The sequence below is a fragment of the Coregonus clupeaformis genome, chromosome 17 (genome assembly GCF_020615455.1).
Source record: "Coregonus clupeaformis isolate EN_2021a chromosome 17, ASM2061545v1, whole genome shotgun sequence".
NCBI classification, from domain to species: Eukaryota; Metazoa; Chordata; class Actinopteri; order Salmoniformes; family Salmonidae; genus Coregonus; species Coregonus clupeaformis.
The window spans coordinates 25,993,420-26,017,489 of record NC_059208.1 but is presented as its reverse complement, the minus strand read 5'-3'; the positions used below and the strand labels follow the sequence as shown (position 1 = coordinate 26,017,489).

General features: G+C 44.2%; 2 protein-coding genes across 4 annotated transcripts; one reads left to right on the top strand and one right to left on the bottom strand.

Moving 5' to 3' along the window:
* Positions 1–2,824: 2,824 nt before the first annotated feature.
* LOC121542606 (centrosomal protein of 72 kDa) lies at positions 2,825–8,643 on the bottom strand. 2 transcript variants are annotated; one of them, XM_041852041.2, is made up of 12 exons: positions 8,525–8,643; positions 8,138–8,265; positions 7,369–7,561; positions 7,132–7,246; positions 6,604–6,791; positions 6,097–6,306; positions 5,606–5,787; positions 5,327–5,420; positions 5,062–5,240; positions 4,801–4,927; positions 4,305–4,416; positions 2,825–3,531 (listed from the first exon to the last, which is right to left on the bottom strand). In XM_041852041.2, exons 1-12 carry the CDS (start codon positions 8,595–8,597, stop codon positions 3,468–3,470), a joined length of 1,665 nt encoding a protein of 554 aa, XP_041707975.1. In that variant the 5' UTR covers positions 8,598–8,643; the 3' UTR covers positions 2,825–3,467. The 2 variants fall into 2 exon arrangements, with proteins under 2 accessions (XP_041707975.1, XP_041707976.1); XM_041852042.1 differs by lacking the exon at positions 8,138–8,265 and having other exon boundaries at positions 8,525–8,607.
* Positions 8,644–8,674: 31 nt separating this feature from the next.
* Positions 8,675–9,849, top strand: LOC121542607. 2 transcript variants are annotated; one of them, XM_041852043.2, is made up of 3 exons: positions 8,675–8,714; positions 8,990–9,137; positions 9,232–9,849. In XM_041852043.2, exons 2-3 carry the CDS (start codon positions 9,048–9,050, stop codon positions 9,769–9,771), a joined length of 630 nt encoding a protein of 209 aa, XP_041707977.1. In that variant the 5' UTR covers positions 8,675–8,714; positions 8,990–9,047; the 3' UTR covers positions 9,772–9,849. The 2 variants fall into 2 exon arrangements, with proteins under 2 accessions (XP_041707977.1, XP_041707978.1); XM_041852044.2 differs by having other exon boundaries at positions 8,693–9,137.
* Positions 9,850–24,070: the final 14,221 nt, after the last annotated feature.

Here is a 24,070-nt window from a genome sequence, read left to right as displayed (position 1 = left end):
TCATCTAAATCACACACACCGTTTTGCTAACACTCCACAGTTCATTCACACTATGTTGTTTGTATTAGCTTGACCACTGCAACTAAGAGGTGAGCTGGGGTGTTCAGGTTTGTATTGTTCAATATTTAACTGATATGATATTGCTATGCCGTCAGATTTATATAGTTCTAATATATTGGTGGTAAGAGTGTGTATATTTCTAAACGTGGCCGCATGGCTTAATTTAAGACACTGACTGCATTTATGTTTTTCTGTCTATTGCTGTATCTTATGCATGATGTAGTGGAATGCTACTACGTTTGATTTGGAAGTTACCATTAACAATAGGAAACATAGACAACATATTTCAGATTTCTCATTTGAACTGCTGTGTTAGTGACTCAGTTTTAGTGACTTGCTCTGCTCCTATGTTCTGGTAGAGTAGTCAGACCAATGGAATTAAAACAAAACTACTTAATTTTGAGAGGACCAAGTTGTGGTTAAATTGTGAGTGTACAGAGACCATAGAGATCCTATAAATTACTATGGTATTGACTAACATGTCAAGAATTTATCAAAGGGACATTTGTGGCCAAGGAGTTGGGTGACATTATCAGGTGATATTATCATTGAACAAAATTTCCAACAGTATTATTAACCATAGATGATATAAAATCAATAGCTTGGTGGAACCAGCCTGATCGCTGCATTCACTATGAAATAGAACCATGAAATAGAATGGTAAACCAGCTATCAGGCTGGTTCCACCAGGCTACAAAATCAATGCCAGCAATTTGAATTGTGTCAAATCGGTGCATATCAAACTAGAACGTTTACATTCTAAATGAAAAAGACTGATATGCCATAGCTACTACAGTTAGGTACATATGACTAGTGACTCCATCAGTATTGCTTGTGACCCTTGAACTCTTGTCTTTGAAGAAGTTTTAGGAAACCTTTTAGTTGAAACACTGTTATTCTGACAATTTCTATGGCACACATTCAACAGAATACAAAAGCAGGGTAATATAGTACTGTAACATTTGATGGAAATACTGTATGGGGGTAAAGGGGATGGGCAAAGAAGAAGGCTTTTGTAGGACATTTATTTTTCCAGCATAATGATGACGTCCTCTTCCTTTCATACTGGCCACCCTACCTTACTGTATGTAGCCTCTGCTGACCAATAAGACTCACGCATTGATTGAGATCAAACCAACACCCGTTAACTAGTGGAATCGTAGTCGCTTTAGTATGATTTGTGTTGTGTGCTTAATGCCAAATACTGTGCACCTTTTGTGTGGAGGAGCAATACTGTCTTATTTTTCCTAAAATAACTTGTTAATGTACTATTATTGGTTCCTGGTGCATGCTTTGTGTTTTGGTTCTTGTTCTCGAGACCTGTGTTCATGATTTGTAGCATTATTGAAAATAAAAACTCCCCATCCCAGAGAATCATAGGTGTGTTTCTAATTTCCTCTACTGGTCTGATTACTTATTAAGGGGATCAGTTGTCTCCTCTACTGGTCTGATTACTTATTAGGGGGATCAGTTGTCTCTACTGGTCTGATTACTTATTGAGGGGATCAGTTGTCTCCTCTACTGGTCTGATTACTTATTGAGGGGATCAGTTGTCTCCTCTACTGGTCTGATTACTTATTAAGGGGATCAGTTGTCTCCTCTACTGGTCTGATTACTTATTGAGGGGATCAGTTGTCTCCTCTACTGGTCTGATTACTTATTGAGGGGATCAGTTGTCTCCTCTACTGATCTGATTACTTATTGAGAGGATCAGTTGTCTCCTCTACTGATCTGATTACTTATTAAGGGGATCAGTTGTCTCCTCTACTGGTCTGATTACTTATTGAGGGGATCAGTTGTCTCCTCTACTGGTCTGATTACTTATTGAGAGGATCAGTTGTCTCCTCTACTGATCTGATTACTTATTAAGGGATCAGTTGTCTCCTCTACTGGTCTGATTACTTATTGAGGGGATCAGTTGTCTCCTCTACTGATCTGATTACTTATTAAGGGGATCAGTTGTCTCCTCTACTGGTCTGATTACTTATTGAGGGGATCAGTTGTCTCCTCTACTGGTCTGATTACTTATTGAGAGGATCAGTTGTCTCCTCTACTGATCTGATTACTTATTAAGGGGATCAGTTGTCTCCTCTACTGGTCTGATTACTTATTGAGGGGATCAGTTGTCTCCTCTACTGATCTGATTACTTATTAAGGGGATCAGTTGTCTCCTCTACTGATCTGATTACTTATTGAGAGGATCAGTTGTATGTTATTACCTCCCGTCTGGACGGAATCCTAACTTACATTTTATATTATTATTCGTTTTTTCCTTGCCAGAAGTTCAGGACCATAAAGGACACACTAACCACAATTCAGATCCCCATGCCAGTGTGACTGACAAGCTACATTCATACTGATCTGGTTTAAGTGTAAGAGTGTGTGTAGGCATCTCTTGAACCCTGAGGCAGAAATAAGGCCACGTTGCAGCTGTAATCTAGACGCATCCATTCCACCACGGCCGTGATAAGCAGATGGAGAGAAGAGAACTGACCTCAGAACCAGGCTACATACAGATCTGGCTGGGGGAGGCCTCATCTAGCCACTGACTCAGGAAAAGGTTTCATTCCAACTACATAGGTTCCATTTGGGACGCACACCATGCCTGTTCTCTCCTCATATGTCATAATAATACATTATCCCCAAAATATGTTCTACCGAGACAGGCCTTACTTGCTAGAACTGACCCCAAGCAGCATTGTGTTTAGTGAAGAAGCTCTTTCCCCACTTCAGTTTCCGTAAACAACACAAAGGCAGAAACACCTTTAACACAATAAATACTTTATCATTTAAACATGTCTAGAGTCATAAATATTGAGATTGTAAAGGGTGTGTAAAGGTGTGGATAGTGGATAGTCAGTAAGGAACAGTGTAAAGGTGTGGATACAGTCAGTAAGGAACAGTGTAAAGGTGTGGATACAGTCAGTAAGGAACAGTGTAAAGGTGTGGATACAGTCAGTAAGGAACAGTGTAAAGGTGTGGATACAGTCAGTAAGGAACAGTGTAAAGGTGTGGATACAGTCAGTAAGGAACAGTGTAAAGGTGTGGATACAGTAAAAGCATGATGATATACAGAAGTTTAAAAAAAAAATTATGACAAGTTTACGTGCTCAAAATTAATCCCAAAGCGTCAAAAGAACAGTGTAAATGCTGGCACCAGTATATATAGAGCTAAGATGAAGGAATCTGGTGCTGGTGCTCATTCAGCAGGACAATGTTGTGGAACGTTCAGATAGGAATGTTAGTTCTACATTTCTCTCTGACATCATGTAAAATAAGGAATCAGCTCTACTCATGACATTTCTACCTGCAATGTTCCATAACATTTAGCTACTGAACATGGCCCTGGTGTTGTAGTTGTAGGCCTGCTGGTTGTTGTAGTTCTGACGTGAAGCTGCCCCTCCCTCTCAGAGCAGTCTCCCAGTCCCCTCCAGTTCTCTCAGCAAACGCTCATTAGTTGCAACCAGTGACCTGCAGCACAAACACAACACCATTTAGTCACAAACACTAACAAGCACTTTATTCACCCATTGGGGTATAGTCTTTAATCTTTATATTAGAATAAACAATCTGGCATCTCTTATAATGAATATCTCATTAGGTTGCTTTTAGTCAGACCGTGTTAAGATTTGTATTATCCCAAGTGTCAAGGACTTTTACTGTCCCTAGAGTGGTTGAATGCTTTTCTTAGCTCCAGGTGGTACTGGACATAGTGTAGTATCTTAGCTCCAGGTGGTACTGGACATAGTGTAGTGTAGTATCTTAGCTCCAGGTGGTACTGGATATAGTGTAGTATCTTAGCTCTTGGTGGTACTGGACATAGTGTAGTATCTTAGCTCCAGGTGGTACTGGACATAGTGTAGTATCTTAGCTCTTGGTGGTACTGGACATAGTGTAGTATCTTAGCTCTTGGTGGTACTGGACATAGTGTAGTGTAGTATCTTAGCTCTTGGTGGTACTGGACATAGTGTAGTATCTTAGCTCCAGGTGGTACTGGACGTAGTGTAGTGTCTTAGCTCCAGGTGGTACTGGACGTAGTGTAGTGTCTTAGCTCCAGGTGGTACTGGACATAGTGTAGTGTAGTATCTTAGCTCCTGGTGGTACTGGACATAGTGTAGTGTAGTATCTTAGCTCCTGGTGGTACTGGACATAGTGTAGTATCTTAGCTCCAGGTGATACTGGACATAGTGTAGTATCTTAGCTCCAGGTGGTACTGGACATAGTGTAGTGTAGTGTGTGCTTACCTATGGTTATCCTGCAGCATATCTGCCAGCTCCTTGACTCTCTCCCCCTCCTGGACCTTCTCCCTCAGCTCTGATACCTTCCTCCTCAGCTCATCCACCTCTGCCTGCCTCTCTGGAGAGAAAGACACCACAGTTAGTTAGCACATGATGCTAGCAGCAATAGAAATTCACATGGACCACAGTTAGCACATGATGCTAGCAGCAATACAGAACCACATGGATCACAGTTAGTTAGCACATGATGCTAGCAGCAATACAGATCCACATGGACCACAGTTAGCACATGATGCTAAAGCTGCAGCAATACAAATGCACACTGACACGCAACATCAACAGATATAACAGACTGAAATCAAATCAGATTTGTGGAACATCTTGCATTACTCTTACATGTGCTCTACTTCACGGTTACATGTGATCTATGTCACGGTCAGATTCTGCCCAGTATAGTGACCACTGACCAGGTATATCAAAAAGCTGCTTTTATTTCACTCACCACATATCTCAGTGTTAGGTGAACTTTTCATCATAGAGTTGAGATATTGTTGTTCTAATTTGATCATCTGTTTCTGTAGAGAGATGTTATCGTCCAATAGTATCCTCAGCTGCTCATTCACGCTGTCCTGCAATCAATCAAAAGACATTGAACATAATTCCATCCATCCATTCTCAACTCTTTGTGGAGTCAGGGTCTCATGCATTTTCAAACATGAGGTAATATCATTGAAGATGCTGCTTTGAACAGTCTGAAGCTTACAACAGACATGCGTGCTTCTTTCAGCTGTGTAGTTAGTCTATGGGTCTCTGTCCTGTGTTCTTGGTCTCGTATCTCTGCCTGCTCCTTCAGCTCTTCAACGTTCCCTCTCAACGTCCTGACCTCGTCTTCTCCACTGGAGATGTCTTGTTCCATCATGGAGAGGATCTGGACTGCCTGAGCTGGAGGTAGGTCAGATAAATACTAGTAGACCCAGATTCTCCATTAAGCAGGTAAGCTATACAGTACATGGGGGGTTCATACTCACAGAGGAAGTTGTGGTCATGGTTCAGTGGCTTCTCCCCTGTCCAGTGCTTGTCCACTAGGCTCAGCAGCATCTCCATTGGTTTCCTATAGCTTCCCTAGGAGATAGATTTGATACAATTACAAATGACTGGTTATAATGAACAGTAAGATCTAGGATGGATGAATGGTACGGTAGGGGAGGTGGGTTTTCTCTAGGATTAATGAATGGTACGGTAGGGATAGGTGGGTTTTCTCTAGGATGAATGGTACGGATAGGTGGGTTCTCTCTGAAATGTCTCACCTTCTGTTGCTTGGCATGTTTCTGTGGTGAGGTGGAGCCCCCTGCTGTCTGCTGAGTGTTATGGTAGGACAGTCTGGGAGGGTGCAGGATGGGGTTGGAGGCATCAGAGCTATTTGGACAGAGACTTCGTGGACTGGGGGGGCGGATCTTCACTAAGGAAGACTTAGGCTGGTCTGCTTGATCTAAAGGAGGATGAAGCCAGTGCAAAATACTCTGAATGTTGTATTAGGATATCACAGGAGGTTGGTGGCACCTTAATTGGGGAGGACAGACTCGTGGTAATGGCTGGAGCGGAAGAAGTGGAATGGTATCAAATAAATCAAACATATGGTTTCCATGAGATTGATGCCATTCCATTTGCACCGTTCCAGCCATTATTATGAGCCGTCCTCCCCTCAGTAGCCTCTACTGTAGGACATTCATGCCACATGGTTTGTGTGACAGCTGTGACACCAAATTTCTCAGAGAGGATATTCAGAGTGTGATCTCACCAGGATGAGGGGTGAAGTGGCCCTTGGCTGTGACTCTCAGGTGTTTGGGGAGTTTCTCTCGCTCCTCCCGTCCAGAGCTAGCCCCGCTGTGTTTCTCTACACAGGGGTTAAAGGTTACCCTCGGCCCCTCTGACGTTTTCAACGAGGAGGAAGAACCTTTCATTCGAGATCCTTCTCTTAAACGTAGACCATTGGACTGGGAATGACAAGCTGATCATATGCACATTTTAGTGGTAGACCAAAATGAATGTAACTAGTTAAACATGCAATTCATCAAGTGCTGAATGAAATCAATTAAGGGTAAATCTCTGAAATCTTGCCATAAATGAGCAAAATCCCCCATGTTCCTAGGCAAAACTAAAGAACATCTGAACACTTTTGTCTCCCCCTGGTGGACTTTCCTTACACTAACAGTCATGGTGTACATCAAGCTCCAATACCAATTCATACTGTCATTTGTCAATGTAAAAAATAATGTACTATTCTGTGATGAAACAACAAACTCACACTCATCTTTGATCTGATGATAGAGCTGGGACTCTGGTTCCTTGTGGAAAGAGCCAGTAAGGAACAGAGGTTCACTTTGGTCCCAGTTGCTCTTAGCAACAAGGTTCAACACTATGTCATCGTTGTCATCCAGGACAGAGAGCTTCTTGGTCAGGCGATTTACTGAGGCCAACCTCGGCTTACTGCTCCTGGAAGACACCAATCAAACACTTATTACATCACAACATAGCAGTATTAGAAGAATATTGTATAATACAATCTATAACACTGTAATATGACAGTTGTTACACTGTACAGACTATTGGAAACAATGCCTTATAAAGAACAGTTTACTTGTTTTTAAAAAAATGACATCTGAAGTTTGTCTTTCCTGATGTTTTATAATAATACAAATCAATATCGAATGAAGACAAGAGACCTTGGTGCGCAAACAAGACCTCCTTACATTAGCAAGCTGATGTATTAACACTGTGTAGAGTACAGTACCTCTGGTCCGTGATGTCTGTCTAACCCTGTAGTGTACAGTACCTCTGGTCAGTGATGTCTGTCTCTGAGGAGCTCATCTGTTGGGGTCCGAGCGCAGAGTCTGAGGAGAAATGCATGATTGAAACTCTTCTCTCACTGTCCCTGACTGGACAGTCATCTGCAGGAAAAAACAATAAGAAAACAAACATCACATTTCAGATTGGTAAGAAGAACTATCTAACAGCAATATCATTGGACAGCCAATCGGACTCAAGATTAAAATATGGTAGCTATAGGTACCAAGCTTGCGAAGGTTGGACAGTGCGTGCACCAAGTACAGGCGGTAGTGTGGATCTGTTTTAGCCAGAGGGTTGAGCCTCAGGTCCAGCTCTCTCAGAGCAGTCAGCTTGCAGAGCACTTTGACCTCCTGAAGGGAGGGAATGCTGTTGTAGTACAAGTTCAGCCTCTCCAGCATCTTCAAGTGTTGGACCCCCTATAAATGAACAAACAGAAAGAAACAAATGTGACTTACACATTCAGTGTGTGTCCCAAATGGCACCCTATTCCCTACATAGTGAACTACTTTTGCCCAGAGCCCTGGTCAAAATAATGCATACTATATGGGGAATAATAGTCTCCCGAGTGGCGCAATGGTCTAAGGCACTGCATCGCAGTGCTAGCTGTGCCACTAGAGATCCTGGTTTGAATCCAGGCTCTGTCGTAGCCGGCCGCGACCGGGAGACCCATGGTGCGGCGCACAATTGGCCCAGCGTTGTCCAGGGTAGGGGAGGGAATGGCCGGCAGGGATGTAGCTCAGTTGGTAGAGCATGGCGTTTGCAACGCCAGGGTTGTGGGTTTGATTCCCACGGGGGGCCAGTATAAAACAATTATTATAATAATTGTATGCACTCACTAACTGTAAGTCGCTCTGGATAAGAGCGTCTGCTAAATGACTAAAATGTAAATGTAAAATATGGAATAGAGTACCATTTTGGACGCAAGAAGATCTACACATTCAGACTTCAGTCACCATGTACTGTATACATTTGTCTGTGGAGAGACATCTCACCTCGACAGAGATGAGTGCATTACAGGAGAGGTTCAGGGTTTTCAAACGGACAAAGTTCTTTAGTGAGATTCCCAGATGTCTGATTTTCTCCTTGTACGAGCCTGGGAGGCTCAGTGATCTCACATCCGCTGTAAAGTGGTCATGAATGTTAGTAGCCAGCAAGCAGAGTAGAGTTGTTGGGTAGTTGTAGACCCATTGTAACGTTGTCCATCTTTCGCTAGATAACTAGATAGCTACCTGTTGCCAGGTAAATGCAAAGTACTGTTTAGCTGGCGAGCTAACGTTAGCATTGATAAGCTATTAATGGCAGTATAAAACGTTTTTTAAATCAAACTCATCATATATCTAGCCTGCCAATTTACAAGCTACAAGTGTCAAAGATATTACCAAGGCAGTGGTGATTTAGATGTAGCTTCTCTCGTATCCACTCCTCTGTTATTGTTGTCAACAGCGCCGCCATATTGTTCGAATTTGGTGGAAGATCGAGCCGAGCATGCGCAGTTCTTTAACGTCTGGGAACGCCCACATCCTGGTACTGCTTGCCTCACGTGTTCAAACAAGCGGAACAGAGACAGAGGTAAGATTGAGTGAAAAGGGATATTTTTCAGCTCACATATTAAAGTTTCAATCTTGACTTTGGTTACATCAAGAGTATAAACGTGGCTAGTAACCTGAAACATAGCTGTTTACAATGTTAACACTGTACACATTGCTACGGTGCAAGACAAGTATCCTAGCAAACTTTCAACAGTGTTTTCTCAACTTTGGTATGGGATTCCACAGTTTAATTGCAGATATCTTACAACTTCTCTTTCACAAATCCCATTCAATTTCTTCACATCAAATGAACAGGGTGATTCTCTAACTGTAGCGTTGGATTTGAGTCCTCTCTTACCAGTCCTCAAGACCAATGGCAGGCTCTCTGACAGAGTTGATCACAGCATGTTCCAACATCACACTGTCAGTCTCTGCTCTGAACACAGCATATCAGCTCTTCAAGGTAATTTTAGGATATATTGGTGTTCACTTGAGTGATTAAACCATTCTCCACCCCTCAATCTGACTGTTCCCTCATCTCCCTCTTTCTCTTGTAGGACCACAGAGCTCCAGCGGTGGGTTTCTTCCTGCTTGGTCTCTCCTCAGGCCTCTGCACCCTACCTTTCTCCATCAGCCCATACCTGACCTCTATACAGGGGGTCCTGGAGTGGGCTGACGAGGTCCTGGCTCCACCACTGCTCTCCTTCGGCTTCCTGTGGCTCAGCGAAGACCGCAACACAGCCAACATCCTCCTTATTGGCTCAGCTCTCCTCCCGGTGTTCTGCGATTGGCTGTCAGCGGACGAGTTGATGCTGATGTCACGCTGCCTGGTGTTGTCAGCCCTCTCCTGCTCGCTCACCGTGTTTCTGTTTGCGGGAAATGCTGTCGGGGCCCTAGGTTGTGTGGCCCTCAGCCTGCTCCAAATGGTGGCCCCCAGGGTGGGGGTCAAGACTCTGGCTCCCCTTGTCTCTCCAGGGGCGACTGTGGGACTGCTTAAGTGGCTCCTGAAGGGCTCCATGGCTGTAGGGTGCTGGGCCTCTGAGAAGGCGCTTAGCAAGTACCTGTTGGAACTGAAGGAATTGGACTCACCATTTTAACTTGTTACATTTACATTTTAGTCATTTAGCAGACACTCTTATCCAGAGCGACTTACAGTTAGTGCATACATTTTCATACTGGCCCACCGTGGGAAACGAACCCACAACCCTGGCATTGCAAGCGCCATGCTCTACTGACTGAGCTACAGGGGAGTTACCACTGTAACACAGGGTTTTCCTAAACTCGGTCCTCGGGAACCTATGGTTTTATTTTCTTCCCTAGCACTACACAGCTGATTCAAATAATCAACTAATCATCAAGCTTTGATAATTTGAATCAGCTTTGTAGTGTTAGGGCAAAAAACTAAACGTGCACCCCTTGGAGTCCCGAGCATCGAGTTTGGGAAACGCTACTGTAACATCACTGTAACAGTTACTCACTGTCTGAACAGATCAATGGTCCCTCACACATGATAGTGACTGATAGTTAAGTTGATGTGGTCTCATGATGTGCACATAGAGCTACTGACAGAAGAGAACGAGATGGATGGTCTATTTATTTTGTCCTACAGGGCCTTGCCTCATAGAAATAGAATGAATAGAACGGTCTTGGAACCTCTGGCGATTTGACTGGTAAAGTCAATCACTGGCCAATCACCTTTACAATTCCTACTGGCCAATCACCTTTACAATTCCTACTGGCCAATCACCTTTACAATTCCTACTGGCCAATCACCTTTACAATTCCTACTGGCCAATGACCATTCCAAGAGATTATCCATATGATGATGTCAGTTTGCCAACTTGGAGGTCACATGATCCAGCAAGTGGCTCTTGCCAGTGTATGAGCACTGTCAAGGCGTTGTTCTATTTGTTGTTCAGCTTATTGTCATGGCCAGAGAGCTCTGCTCTGTTATCCAAGTACTTTCATCTGGTGTCTAATTCGAAAACTATAAACATTATTGATGATATTAGGAACAGGGGTTAATAACATTTTATGTGCCAAAATATTGATTTGATAAGCAAAATTATCAACAAAAGGAGTAGTGCTTGGATCTATAAGGAGCATCCAGACGCTGCACTTGATGAATTTATGAAATTGCTTCTTCCAATTATTGATAAACATGTACCTCTTAGGAAACATACTATTAGAACTGCTAAGGCTCCGTGGATTGATGAGGAATAGAAAAACTGTATGGTTGAAAGAGATGGGGCAAAAGGAGTGGCTAATAAGTCTGTGTAACAATGCCACTGTGAGTCGAGAAGCAGGTGCAGGTGAAACGTTTAATAAAACTTGAAACGAGACAGCGTAACAGTGGCGATATAGCATAAACACAGGAACAATACCGACTGAGGACTAAACGTAAGGGAGGGACATATAAAGGGAAGGTAATGAGGAAGGTAATGGAGTCCAGGTGTGAATCATAATGATCTGCAGGTGCGCGTAATGATGGATGCCAGGTGTGCGTAATGATGAATCCCAGGACCGGTGGTTAGCATTCCGGCGACATCGCACGCCGGAGGGGAGGAGCAGGAGTAGACGTGACAGTCTGGCTGCACGTCTGACTGGTTGACTTACTGTAAATTGAGAAATTATGTGACTAAACTCAACAAAAAGAAGAAGAAACTCTATTATGAAGCCAAAATCAATGATATAAAGAATGATGGAAAAAAAACTTTGGAGTACTTTAAATGAAATTATGGGCAGAAAGACAAATTCAACACCATCTTTCATCGAAACAGATGGCTTATTCATCACAAAACCATTTGATGTTGCCAATTATTTTAATGATTACTTCATTGGCAAAGTGGGAAAACTTAGGCAGGAAATGCCAACAATGAACAGTGAGCCATCGTATTCATGCATAAAAAAACAAATACTGAAAGAAAAGCATTGCAAGTTTGAATTTTGTAAAATTAGTGTGGGAGAGGTGGAAAAAGTATTGTTATCGATCAATAATGACAAACCTGGCATTGACAACTTAGATGGAAAGCTACTGAGGATGGTAGCTGACTCTATAGCCACTCCTATCTGTAATCTGAGCCTAGAGGAAAGTCTTTGTCCTCAGGCCTGGAGGGAAGCCAAAGTAATTCCGCTACCCAAGAATGGTAAAGCGGCCTTTACTGGTTCTAACAGCAGACCTATAAGCTTGCTGCCAGCTCTTTGCAAACTGTTGGAAAAAATTGTGTTTGACCAAATAAAATGCTATTTCTCTGTAAACAAATTAACAACAGACTTTCAGCATGCTTATAGGGAAGGGCACTCAACATGCACTGCACTGACACAAATTACTGATGATTGGTTGAAAGAAATTGATAATAAGATTGTGGGAGCTGTACTGTTATTTCAGTGCAGCCTTTGATATTATTGACCATAACCTGTTGTTGAAAAAACGTATGTGTTATGGCTTTTCAACCTCTGCCATATCGTGGATTCAGAGCTACAGTGAGGGAAAAAAGTATTTGAACCCCTGCTGATTTTGTACGTTTGCCCAACTGACAAAGAAATGATCAGTCTATAATTTTAATGGTTGGTTTATTTGAACAGTGAGAGACAGAATAACAAACAAACAAATCCAGAAAAACGCATGTCAGAAATGTTATAAATTGATTTGCATTTTAATGAGGGAAATAAGTATTTGACCCCCTCTCAATCAGAAAGATTTCAGGCTCCCAGGTGTCTTTTATACAGGTAACGAGCTGAGATTAGGAGCACACTCTTAAAGGGAGTGCTCCTAATCTCAGCTTGTTACCTGTATAAAAGACACCTGTCCACAGAAGCAATCAATCAATCAGATTCCAAACTCTCCACCATGGCCAAGACCAAAGAGCTCTCCAAGGATGTCAGGGACAAGATTGTAGACCTACACAAGGCAGGAATGGGCTACAAGACCATCGCCAAGCAGCTTGGTGAGAAGGTGACAACAGTTGGTGCGATTATTCGCAAATGGAAGAAACACAAAATAACTGTCAATCTCCCTCGGCCTGGGGCTCCATGCAAGATCTCACCTCGTGGAGTTGCAATGATCATGAGAACGGTGAGGAATCAGCCCAGAACTACACGGGAGGATCTTGTTAATGATCTCAAGGCAGCTGGGACCATAGTCACCAAGAAAACAATTGGTAACACACTACGCCGTGAAGGACTGAAATCCTGCAGCGCCCGCAAGGTCCCCCTGCTCAAGAAAGCACATATACAGGGCCGTCTAAAGTTTGCCAATGAACATCTGAATGATTCAGAGGAGAACTGGGTGAAAGTGTTGTGGTCAGATGAGACCAAAATCGAGCTCTTTGGCATCAACTCAACTCGCCGTGTTTGGAGGAGGAGGAATGCTGCCTATGACCCCAAGAACACCATCCCCACCGTCAAACATGGAGGTGGAAACTATGCTTTGGGGGTATTTTTCTGCTAAGGGGACAGGACAACTTCACCGCATCAAAGGGACGATGGACGGGGCCATGTACCGTCAAATCTTGGGTGAGAACCTCCTTCCCTCAGCCAGGGCATTGAAAATGGGTTGTGGATGGGTATTCCAGCATGACAATGACCCAAAACACACAGCCAAGGCAACAAAGGAGTGGCTCAAGAAGAAGCACATTAAGGTTCTGGAGTGGCCTAGCCAGTCTCCAGACCTTAATCCCATAGAAAATCTGTGGAGGGAGCTGAAGGTTCGAGTTGCCAAACGTCAGCCTCGAAACCTTAATGACTTGGAGAAGATCTACAAAGAGGAGTGGAACAAAATCCCTCCTGAGATGTGTGCAAACCTGGTGGCCAACTACAAGAAACGTCTGACCTCTGGGATTGCCAACAAGGGTTTTGCCACCAAGTACTAAGTCATGTTTTGCAGAGGGGTCAAATACTTATTTCCCTCATTAAAATGCAAATCAATTCATAACATTTTTGACATGCGTTTTTCTGGATTTTTTTGTTGTTATTCTGTCTCTCACTGTTCAAATAAACCTACCATTAAAATTATAGACTGATCATGTCTTTGTCAGTGGGCAAACGTACAAAATCAGCAGGGGATCAAATACTTTTTTCCCTCACTGTATCTATCTAATAAAACTCAAAGGCTGTTCTTTAACGGAAGCTTCTCTAATGTCAAACAAGTAAAGTGTGGTGTACCACAGGGCAGCTCTCTAGGCCCTCTACTCTTTTCTATTTTTACCACTGGCATTAAACTTAGCATGTGTGTCCATGTATGCTGATGATTCAACCATATACGCATCAGCAACCACAGCTAATGAAGTCACTGAAACCCTTAACAAAGAGTTGCAGTCTGTTTTGGAATGGGTGGCCACTAATAAACTGGTACTGAACATCTCTACAACTAAGAGCATTGTATTTTGTACAAATCATTCCCTAAGTTCTAGACCTCGGCTGAATCTGGTAATGAATGGTGTGGCTGTTGAACAAGTTGAGGAGACTAAATTACTTGGTGTTACCTTAGATTGTAAACTATCATGGTCAAAACATATACATTTTAGTCATTTAGTTATAAAACTGGGGAGAGGTCTGTTCGTAATAAAGAGATGCTCTGCTCTTATCCAGAGCAACTTACAGGAGCAATTAGGGTTTAGTGCCTTGCTCAAGGGCACATCGACAGATTTTTCACCTAGTCGGCTCGGGGATTAGAACCAGTGACCTTTCGGTTACTGGCACAACGCTCTTAACCACTAAGCTACCTGCCGCCCACCATTGAATTTAGATTTAATGGTTGTAAAACTGGGGAGAGGTCTGTTCGTAATAAAGAGATGCTCTGCTTTTTTGACACCACTCTCCAAAAAGCAAGCTGCAGGCTCTAGTTTAGTCTACTCTTGTGTATGTAGTTCTGTCCTTTGAGCTCTTCTTGTCTATTAATGTTCTGTATTATGTAATGTTTCATGTTTTGTGTGGGCCCCAGGAAGAGTAGCTGCTGCTTTTGCAACAGCAAATGGGGATCCTAATAAAATACCAAAATACCAAATCTAATGCTTGTATGTATTGATTATTGTCATGGGTCGCAGTGCTGTGTTAATCTTCCTTGAGAAAATGATTTGCAGCATTTTAACACTCCTAACCTCTTTCACACCGCATATTAGAAAGTCGAATTAATCTATGGATGTTGATTTACAGGACAGTGTAATTACCAATTGGCTATAAAAGATTCTATCTGCTTACTCTGTGAAAATAGCCTCCAACAGTGGCTCAATGAGGAGGATGGAAGTGCCTTCCAGACATGTATTACAGTCTTTGTCTATGAGGATGCCTCACAAATCACACCCTATTCCCTATGTAGTGCACTACTTTTAATCAGAGCCCATTTCGGGAATAGGGTGACATTTGGGGCACACTCTGGGTGAACCTGGGCTGGCTTGACTTCAGTGTCTTGTCCTGCGATGAGCACCAAACAGCTTGTACTGGACTATGCTCACTGTGAAGCCAATTTCATTGACACACAGGACACGTCTGAGAACCAATAGCTTTAGTGCCTGAACATGGACGCGTCCCAAATGGCACCCTATCCCCGATATAGTGCACTACTTTTGACCAGAGCTCTATATGGGCCCTGGTCAAAAGTAGTGCACTATAAAGAGAATAGGGTGCCATTTGGGACATATCCCTCAGTCCCCTCAGATTCAGGATCCTGTTCATTCTGCAGCCTCAGCAGATAGCTACTGTGTACAGTGAGATCTAACTAGATACAGCACCTGTAGTGTTCAGACCACTATCACTATTGATCTATATTCATTGATTCTTCAAATATACTACATATTATATCCACATACTGTCCATAATGTCTATACATCCCATCATATAAACATATATTTATACTCCGGACTCCAACATTGCTCGTCCTAATATGTCTATATTTCTTAATTCCATTATTTTACTTTTAGATTTGTGTGTATTGTTGTGTATTGTTAGATATTACTGCACTGTTGGAGCTAGGAACACAAGCATTTCACTACACCCACAAATATGTGTATGCAACCAATAACATTTTATTTGATACTGGTTGGAGGATTGTGCATTGATTTTGGAATGCAAATCGACTAACCCTTTGTGTAAGGTATGTTGTATTTGTGACGTACTTTGATTAACTTGTGAATAAATGAATATTTGATTGTCAGATAGATGCTCAGTTTGATGCATTTTGGGATGCATCAAGATTTCCTTCTCCTCAAAGCACAGCCAAGGAAGAATTTATTTCTGTGTTGGATAGAGACGCTGAGTGGACACTGCAGAACGGAACTGCTGTAATTCCCAGGACTCCAGGATAGCACAGCGCCAGCCTCCATCAGCACTTTACAAGACTTGCTGTTTTCTGCAGACTTCCTTCCAAAGATCTAAGCTCAGCTCAGCCAGACATAAATAGCGCCAGACATAACTAAGGATATCTACCTGTTAATTAATGTCCTTACAGTGGGGAAAACAAGTATTTAGTCAGCCACCAATTGTGCAAGTTCTCCCACTTAAAAAGATGAGAGAGGCCTGTAATTTTCATCATAGGTACACGTCAACTATGACAGACAAAATGAGAAAAAAAAGTCCAGAAAATCACATTGTAGGATTTTTAATGAATTTATTTGCAAATTATGGTGGAAAATAAGTATTTGGTCAATATCAAAAGTTTCTCAATACTTTGTTATATACCCTTTGTTGGCAATGACACAGGTCAAACGTTTTCTGTAAGTCTTCATAAGGTTTTCACACACTGTTGCTGGTATTTTGGCCCATTCCTCCATGCAGATCTCCTCTAGAGCGGTGATGTTTTGGGGCTGTCGCTGGGCAACACGGACTTTCAACTCCCTCCAAAGATTTTCTATGGGGTTGAGATCTGGAGACTGGCTAGGCCACTCCAGGACCTTGAAATGCTTCTTACGAAGCCACTCCTTCGTTGCCCGGGCGGTGTGTTTGTTTGCGATCATTGTCATGCTGAAAGACCCAGCCACGTTTCATCTTCAATGCCCTTGCTGATGGAAGGAGGTTTTCACTCAAAATCTCACGATACATGGCCCCATTCATTCTTTCCTTTACACGGATCAGTCGTCCTGGTCCCTTTGCAGAAAAACAGCCCCAAAGCATGATGTTTCCACCCCCATGCTTCACAGTAGGTATGGTGTTCTTTGGATGCAACTCAGCATTCTTTGTCCTCCAAACACGACGAGTTGAGTTTTTACCAAAAAGTTCTATTTTGGTTTCATCTGACCATATGACATTCTCCCAATCCTCTTCTGGATCATCCAAATGCACTCTAGCAAACTTCAGATGGGCCTGGACATGTACTGGCTTAAGCAGGGGGACACGTCTGGCACTGCAGGATTTGAGTCCCTGGCGGCGTAGTGTGTTACTGATGGTAGGCTTTGTTACTTTGGTCCCAGCTCTCTGCAGGTCATTCACTAGGTCCCCCCGTGTGGTTCTGGGATTTTTGCTCACCGTTCTTGTGATCATTTTGACCCCACGGGGTGAGATCTTGCGTGGAGCCCCAGATCGAGGGAGATTATCAGTGGTCTTGTATGTCTTCCATTTCCTAATAATTGCTCCCACAGTTGATTTCTTCAAACCAAGCTGCTTACCTATTGCAGATTCAGTCTTCCCAGCCTGGTGCAGGTCTACAATTTTGTTTCTGGTGTCCTTTGACAGCTCTTTGGTCTTGGCCATAGTGGAGTTTGGAGTGTGACTGTTTGAGGTTGTGGACAGGTGTCTTTTATACTGATAACAAGTTCAAATAGGTGCCATTAATACAGGTAACGAGTGGAGGACAGAGGAGCCTCTTAAAGAAGAAGTTACTGGTCTGTGAGAGCCAGAAATCTTGCTTGTTTGTAGGTGACCAAATACTTATTTTCCACCATAATTTGCAAATAAATTCATTAAAAATCCTACAATGTGATTTTCTGGATTTTTTTTTCTAATTTTGTCTGTCATAGTTGACGTGTACCTATGATGAAAATTACAGGCCTCTCTCATCTTTTTAAGTGGGAGAACTTGCACAATTGGTGGCTGACTAAATACTTTTTTCCCCCACTGTATTTACATTGTGTGGCTTCAGCTTTAGTGGATGAGCAATACATATAGTCAATAGACGCTTGAATTAACCTTTTACATGCTACCATTGATGAGTGACCAATGTAGTATAAAATGAATGATGCATATTGGCATTGTTTGTGATTGAAGTCATTTGTGTACTGGTATATCATTTGTTCACTAAAATGACAATGTGTTGTTGTGTAAACACACAGAAACAGTAATTGTCTGAAACATCGAACCAATGATGTAATTTGGTCCTTAGCTTTTCACCCTACTGTTGTGCCTCTCCTTAGGTCAAAACAATGGGGTTGTGGTAACTCGTGTCTGTACATACATAAACAATGGGGTTGTGGTAACTCGTGTCTGTACATACATAAACAATGGGGTTGTGGTGACTCGTGTCTGTACATACATAAACAATGGGGTTGTGGTAACTCGTGTCTGTACATACATAAACAATGGGGTTGTGGTAACTCGTGTCTGTACATACATAAACAATGGGGTTGTGGTAACTCGTGTCTGTACATACATAAACAATGGGGTTGTGGTGACTCGTGTCTGTACATACATAAACAATGAAGTTGTGGTAACTCGTGTCTGTACATACATAAACAATGAGGTTGTGGTAACTTGTGTCTGTACATACATAAACAATGGGGTTGTGGTGACTCGTGTCTGTACATAAACAATGGGGTTGTGGTGACTCGTGTCTGTACATACATAAACAATGGGGTTGTGGTGACTCGTATCTGTACATACATAAACAATGGGGTTGTGGTAACTCGTGTCTGTACATACAGTGGGGAGAACAAGTATTTGATACACTGCCGATTTTGCAGGTTTCCCTACTTACAAAGCATGTAGAGGTCTGTAATTTTTATCATAGGTACACTTCAACTGTGAGAGACGGAATCTAAATCACATTGTATGATTTTTAAGTAATTAATTTGCATTTTATTGCATGACATAAGTATTTGATACATCAGAAGCGCAGAACTTAATATTTGGTACAGAAACCTTTGTTTGCAATTACAGAGATCATACGTTTGCTGTAGGTCTTGACCAGGTTTGCACACACTGCAGCAGGGATTTTGGCCCACTCCTCCATACAGACCTTCTCCAGATCCTTCAGGTTTCGGGGCTGTCGCTGGGCAATACGGACTTTCAGCTCCCTCCAAAGATGTTCTATTGGGTTCAGGTCTGGAGACTGGCTAGGCCACTCCAGGACCTTGAGATGCTTCTTACGGAGCCACTCCTTAGTTGCCCTGGCTGTGTGTTTCGGGTCGTTGTCATGCTGGAAGACCCAGCCACGACCCATCTTCAATGCTCTTACTGAGGGAAGGAGGTTGTTGGCCAAGATCTCGCGATACATGGCCCCATCCATCCTCCCCCTCAATACGGTGCAGTCGTTCCTATCCCCTTTGCAGAAAAGCATCCCCAAAGAATGATGTTTCCACCTCTATGCTTCACGGTTGGGATGGTGTTCTTGGGGTTGTACTCATCCTTCTTCTTCCTCCAAACACGGCGAGTGGAGTTTAGACCAAAAAGCTATATTTTTGTCTCATCAGACCACATGACCTTCTCCCATTCCTCCTCTGGATCATCCAGATGGCCATTGGCAAACTTCAGACGGGCCTGGACATGCGCTGGCTTGAGCAGGGGGACCTTGCGTGCTCTGCAGGATTTTAATCCATGACGGCGTAGTGTGTTACTAATGGTTTTCTTTGAGACTGTGGTCCCAGCTCTCTTCAGGTAATTGACCAGGTCCTGCCGTGTAGTTCTGGGCTGATCCCTCACCTTCCTCATGATCATTGATGCCCCACGAGGTGAGATCTTGCATGGAGCCCCAGACCGAGCGTGATTGACCATCATCTTGAACTTCCATTTTCTAATAATTGCGCCAACAGTTGTTGCCTTCTCACCAAGCTGCTTGTCTATTGTCCTGTAGCCCATCCCAGCCTTGTGCAGGTTTACAATTTTATCCCTGATGTCCTTACACAGCTCTCTGGTCTTGGCCATTGTGGAGAGGTTGGAGTCTGTTTGATTGAGTGTGTGGACAGGTGTCTTTTATACAGGTAACAAGTTCAAACAGGTGCAGTTAATACAGGTAATGAGTGGAGAACAGGAGGGCTTCTTAAAGAAAAACTAACAGGTCTGTGAGAGCCGGAATTCTTTCTTTTTGTTTTAGATTCCGTCTATCACAGTTGAAGTGTACCTATGATAAAAATTACAGACCTCTACATGCTTTGTTAGTGGGAAACCCTGCAAAATCGGCAGTGTATCAAATACTTGTTCTCCCCACTGTACATAAACAATGGGGTTGTGGTGACTTGTGTCTGTACATACATAAACAATGGGGTTGTGGTGACTTGTGTCTGCACATAAACAATGGGGTTGTGGTGACTCGTGTCTGTACATACATAAACAATGGGGTTGTGGTGACTCGTATCTGTACATACATAAACAATGGGGTTGTGGTAACTCGTGTCTGTACATACATAAACAATGGGGTTGTGGTAACTTGTGTCTGTACATACATAAACAATGGGGTTGTGGTGACTCGTGTCTGTACATACATAAACAATGGGGTTGTTGTGACTCATGTCAGTACATACATAAACAATGGGGTTGTGGTGACTCGTGTCTGTACATACATAAACAATGGGGTAGTGGTGACTCGTGTCTGTACATACATAAACAATGGGGTTGTGGTGACTCGTGTCTGTACATACATAAACAATGGAGTTGTGGTGACTCGTGTCTGTACATAAACAATGGGGTTGTGGTGACTCGTGTCTGTACATACATAAACAATGGGGTAGTGGTGACTCGTGTCTGTACATACATAAACAATGGGGTTGTGGTGACTCGTGTATGTACATACATAAACAATGGGGTTGTGGTGACTTGTGTCTGCACATAAACAATGGGGTTGTGGTGACTCGTGTCTGTACATACATAAACAATGGGGTTGTGGTGACTCGTATCTGTACATACTGTGATGTCACGAGAGGCTACACAGCTTTCAGCGGGATTGCTCAAGTAGTGCAAGGAGACCAGGTTCAACCAAAACAAGGATTTTATTAAAGGTCTTGGGAAACTAACGAAAGTATAACACAATTCTGTACTCTGGTGTCTCTTTCAGGGTTAACAGTACAGGGATGTCTCTTCCACATCCAAAATCATAACTCTCCCTCGCTCAAATAACTTTTCCCCAGTCTTACTGTATTCCACGTTGCAGCTAGTGGCCAACCCAGCAAAACGTCCTTCCAAATGTCCCACACGTATTTCCACAGGTGCATATATCCCAAAGGTGAGTATTTCCCAAAGGTAAGTATCTCCAAATCCTTATATTCCTCATGGAAGTGGACGTGCAGCACTCTTGTCCTCCAGAGAGCCCAGGTTGGAGACTGTGTCTCTTCACCCCCCACACACTCCCTCAGTGTGTCTCTTCACTTCCCAAACCTTCAGCTCATCAGCTCCTCATTTGTTTCAGCTGCGTGGGAAGATTGGCCATAGAGGGGTGGAGTTCCCGACCCTACCAGCAGATGGAGCCATAGCTGTCTGGGTTTGCAGCCACCTCAGGGGATGTAACGTCCCTCCAGGACACAGCCTCTCGTGACATCACACATCCCCCTCCTCGGGACCGACGTCCTCGTCGGGTAAAGGCAGCGAAGAAGGCATCACGCCGGGAGAGGGCGTCCGCATTGCCGTGGTGCTTGCCAGACTGCTCTCTCTTCAACTCCTCCAACTCTAGGACCAGGGACTCAGCCTCCTGTTGTCTCTCCTTGAGTTTCTTACTGAACGCATCAGCCTTGGTTTTAGCAGAGTTTAGCTTCTGTTGAGCAGCTTTCAGTTCCTTCTCTCTCTCTGCCTCCGCATTCTTCATCTTGTTCTCCAACACCTTGTACTTCTCCTCTGCCTTCTTCTGGACCTCCTTACTACTGCGCAGGGTCTCCTCACACTCCTCGATGGTCCTGCGCAGCCTCTCCAGCTCCTCCTGTTGCTTAGGGAAGGAGCTCTGTTGGAGTTTAGCCTGGAGGATATCTAACTCTTCTGTCTTCATGTCTAACTGTTGCTTTAACAAACGATACCTCTCAGCGGTCCCCTTCAGACCAGACAGTTCTTTGTCCAGATTCTGTAGCTCCGTCTCTGTGTCGGTCTGGGCACCTGCCATCCCTATCAGAGCCCGGGCGGGAGTGAGTAATTCGGAGGATTGCACCGGAGCCTTCCCAGGATGAGTCTTGCCTCTCCGTTTCCGCGGTACTCGGGTTATCCTCTCCTGAGACTCTCTCCAGAGTGGGTAAAAGGCTGGGCAGTCTCGTCCAATTAGGACAGGGACGGGGAGGGAATCAACCACCCCCGCCCGTCGTGTGTATGGTTCCCCGTGTGCTGGTCATTGTAAGTTCAGTAATGGGGTATTCTCTGGTGTCCCCATGGACACAGGAAACTGGGAGGACTTTCCCCGGGGTCAGACACGTTGGGCCCACCAAATCCTTACGCACCAGGGTGGCCCGGCTACCAGAATCCAGTAAGGCCTCCACATCATGGTGATTCACAGTTACCGGGCAGGTGGGGGGGTCGATCTGGGCCGCCATCTACGACTCCCAAGAGCGAGGCAAACGGTGTGTGGGTGCTGAGCTGGAGGACTCCGCAGTGGGCATAGGTTCATCGGCTGGTTTCCCACACTGCCAGGAGATATGTCCCATCTCCCCACACCGGTAACACTGTCGAGTTTCCCCCTCCTGGTGTACTCTTCTTGGACCCGCCTGGTTTCTGGCTCCCCCTGGAGCCGGGATAAGTCCTGACGTGGCTGGGTTCGAGACCTTGGGGTCCTTTGGACGGGTTCTTCCCATTTGTGGTGGGGCCGCACTCCTGGGGTCTTTTCGGGAAGCATTCAGCATCTCCGCTGTGGCCTGGTACTTTTCCACAGCTTCCACGGTCAGATCAGCCGTGGTCAAGGCCTGTTGACTGATGAACCGTTTTGCCTCATAAGGCAGGGCGCGTGAGGTAACGATCCACCACAACGGCCTCCACCACCGCCGCTGCTGTATTCCTCTGCGGATCCAGCCATTTCCTTGCGATTCGGACAAGTTCATGCATCTGCGCCCGAGGAGGTTGGTCTGGTTGGAAGGTCCAACTGTGAAAGCGCTGGGCCATACCAAACTTTGTGAGTCCATATCTGCTGAGGATCTCAGACTTCAGGGCATCATAGTCAGTAACCTGGTCAGGGCCCAGGTCCCGGACAGCATTCAGCGATTCCCCGGTTAGAAAGGGGGCTAACAGACCAACCCACTGTTGCTTGGGCCAGGCTTCCCTAGTGGCCGTGGCCTCAAATGCATGCAGGTATGCCTCAATGTCATCGGTAGCTCCCATCTTAGATATAAAGTCACTTGCCTTTATTGGGCGGGTATTTTGGACAACCCTCTGTCTCTGCAACTGCAATTCCTCTGCCTTCAGAAGGTTGGCTTTCTTTTGCTCCTCCAAGAGAGCCACGTTTGCTTGCATCTGGGCTTGCTGGCCAGCAACAAGGGCTTTCAATATGTCCTCCATTTCAGTCGGCGGGGAGCCTACGGCCAACTTGGAAAACTGGGTGATCAAACCTTCGGTATCCTCCTCTGACATGCACTATTAACGCTTGAGCGTGCCTGTGTTCTCCACCATCTGTGATGTCACGAGAGGCTACACAGCTTTCAGCGGGATTGCTCAAGTAGTGCAAGGAGACCAGGTTCAACCAAAACAAGGATTTTATTAAAGGTCTTGGGAAACTAACGAAAGTATAACACAATTCTGTACTCTGGTGTCTCTTTCAGGGTTAACAGTACAGGGATGTCTCTTCCACATCCAAAATCATAACTCTCCCTCGCTCAAATAACTTTTCCCCAGTCTTACTGTATTCCACGTTGCAGCTAGTGGCCAACCCAGCAAAACGTCCTTCCAAATGTCCCACACGTATTTCCACAGGTGCATATATCCCAAAGGTGAGTATTTCCCAAAGGTAAGTATCTCCAAATCCTTATATTCCTCATGGAAGTGGACGTGCAGCACTCTTGTCCTCCAGAGAGCCCAGGTTGGAGACTGTGTCTCTTCACCCCCCACACACTCCCTCAGTGTGTCTCTTCACTTCCCAAACCTTCAGCTCATCAGCTCCTCATTTGTTTCAGCTGCGTGGGAAGATTGGCCATAGAGGGGTGGAGTTCCCGACCCTACCAGCAGATGGAGCCATAGCTGTCTGGGTTTGCAGCCACCTCAGGGGGATGTAACGTCCCTCCAGGACACAGCCTCTCGTGACATCACAATACATAAACAATGGGGTTGTGGTAACTCGTGTCTGTACATACATAAACA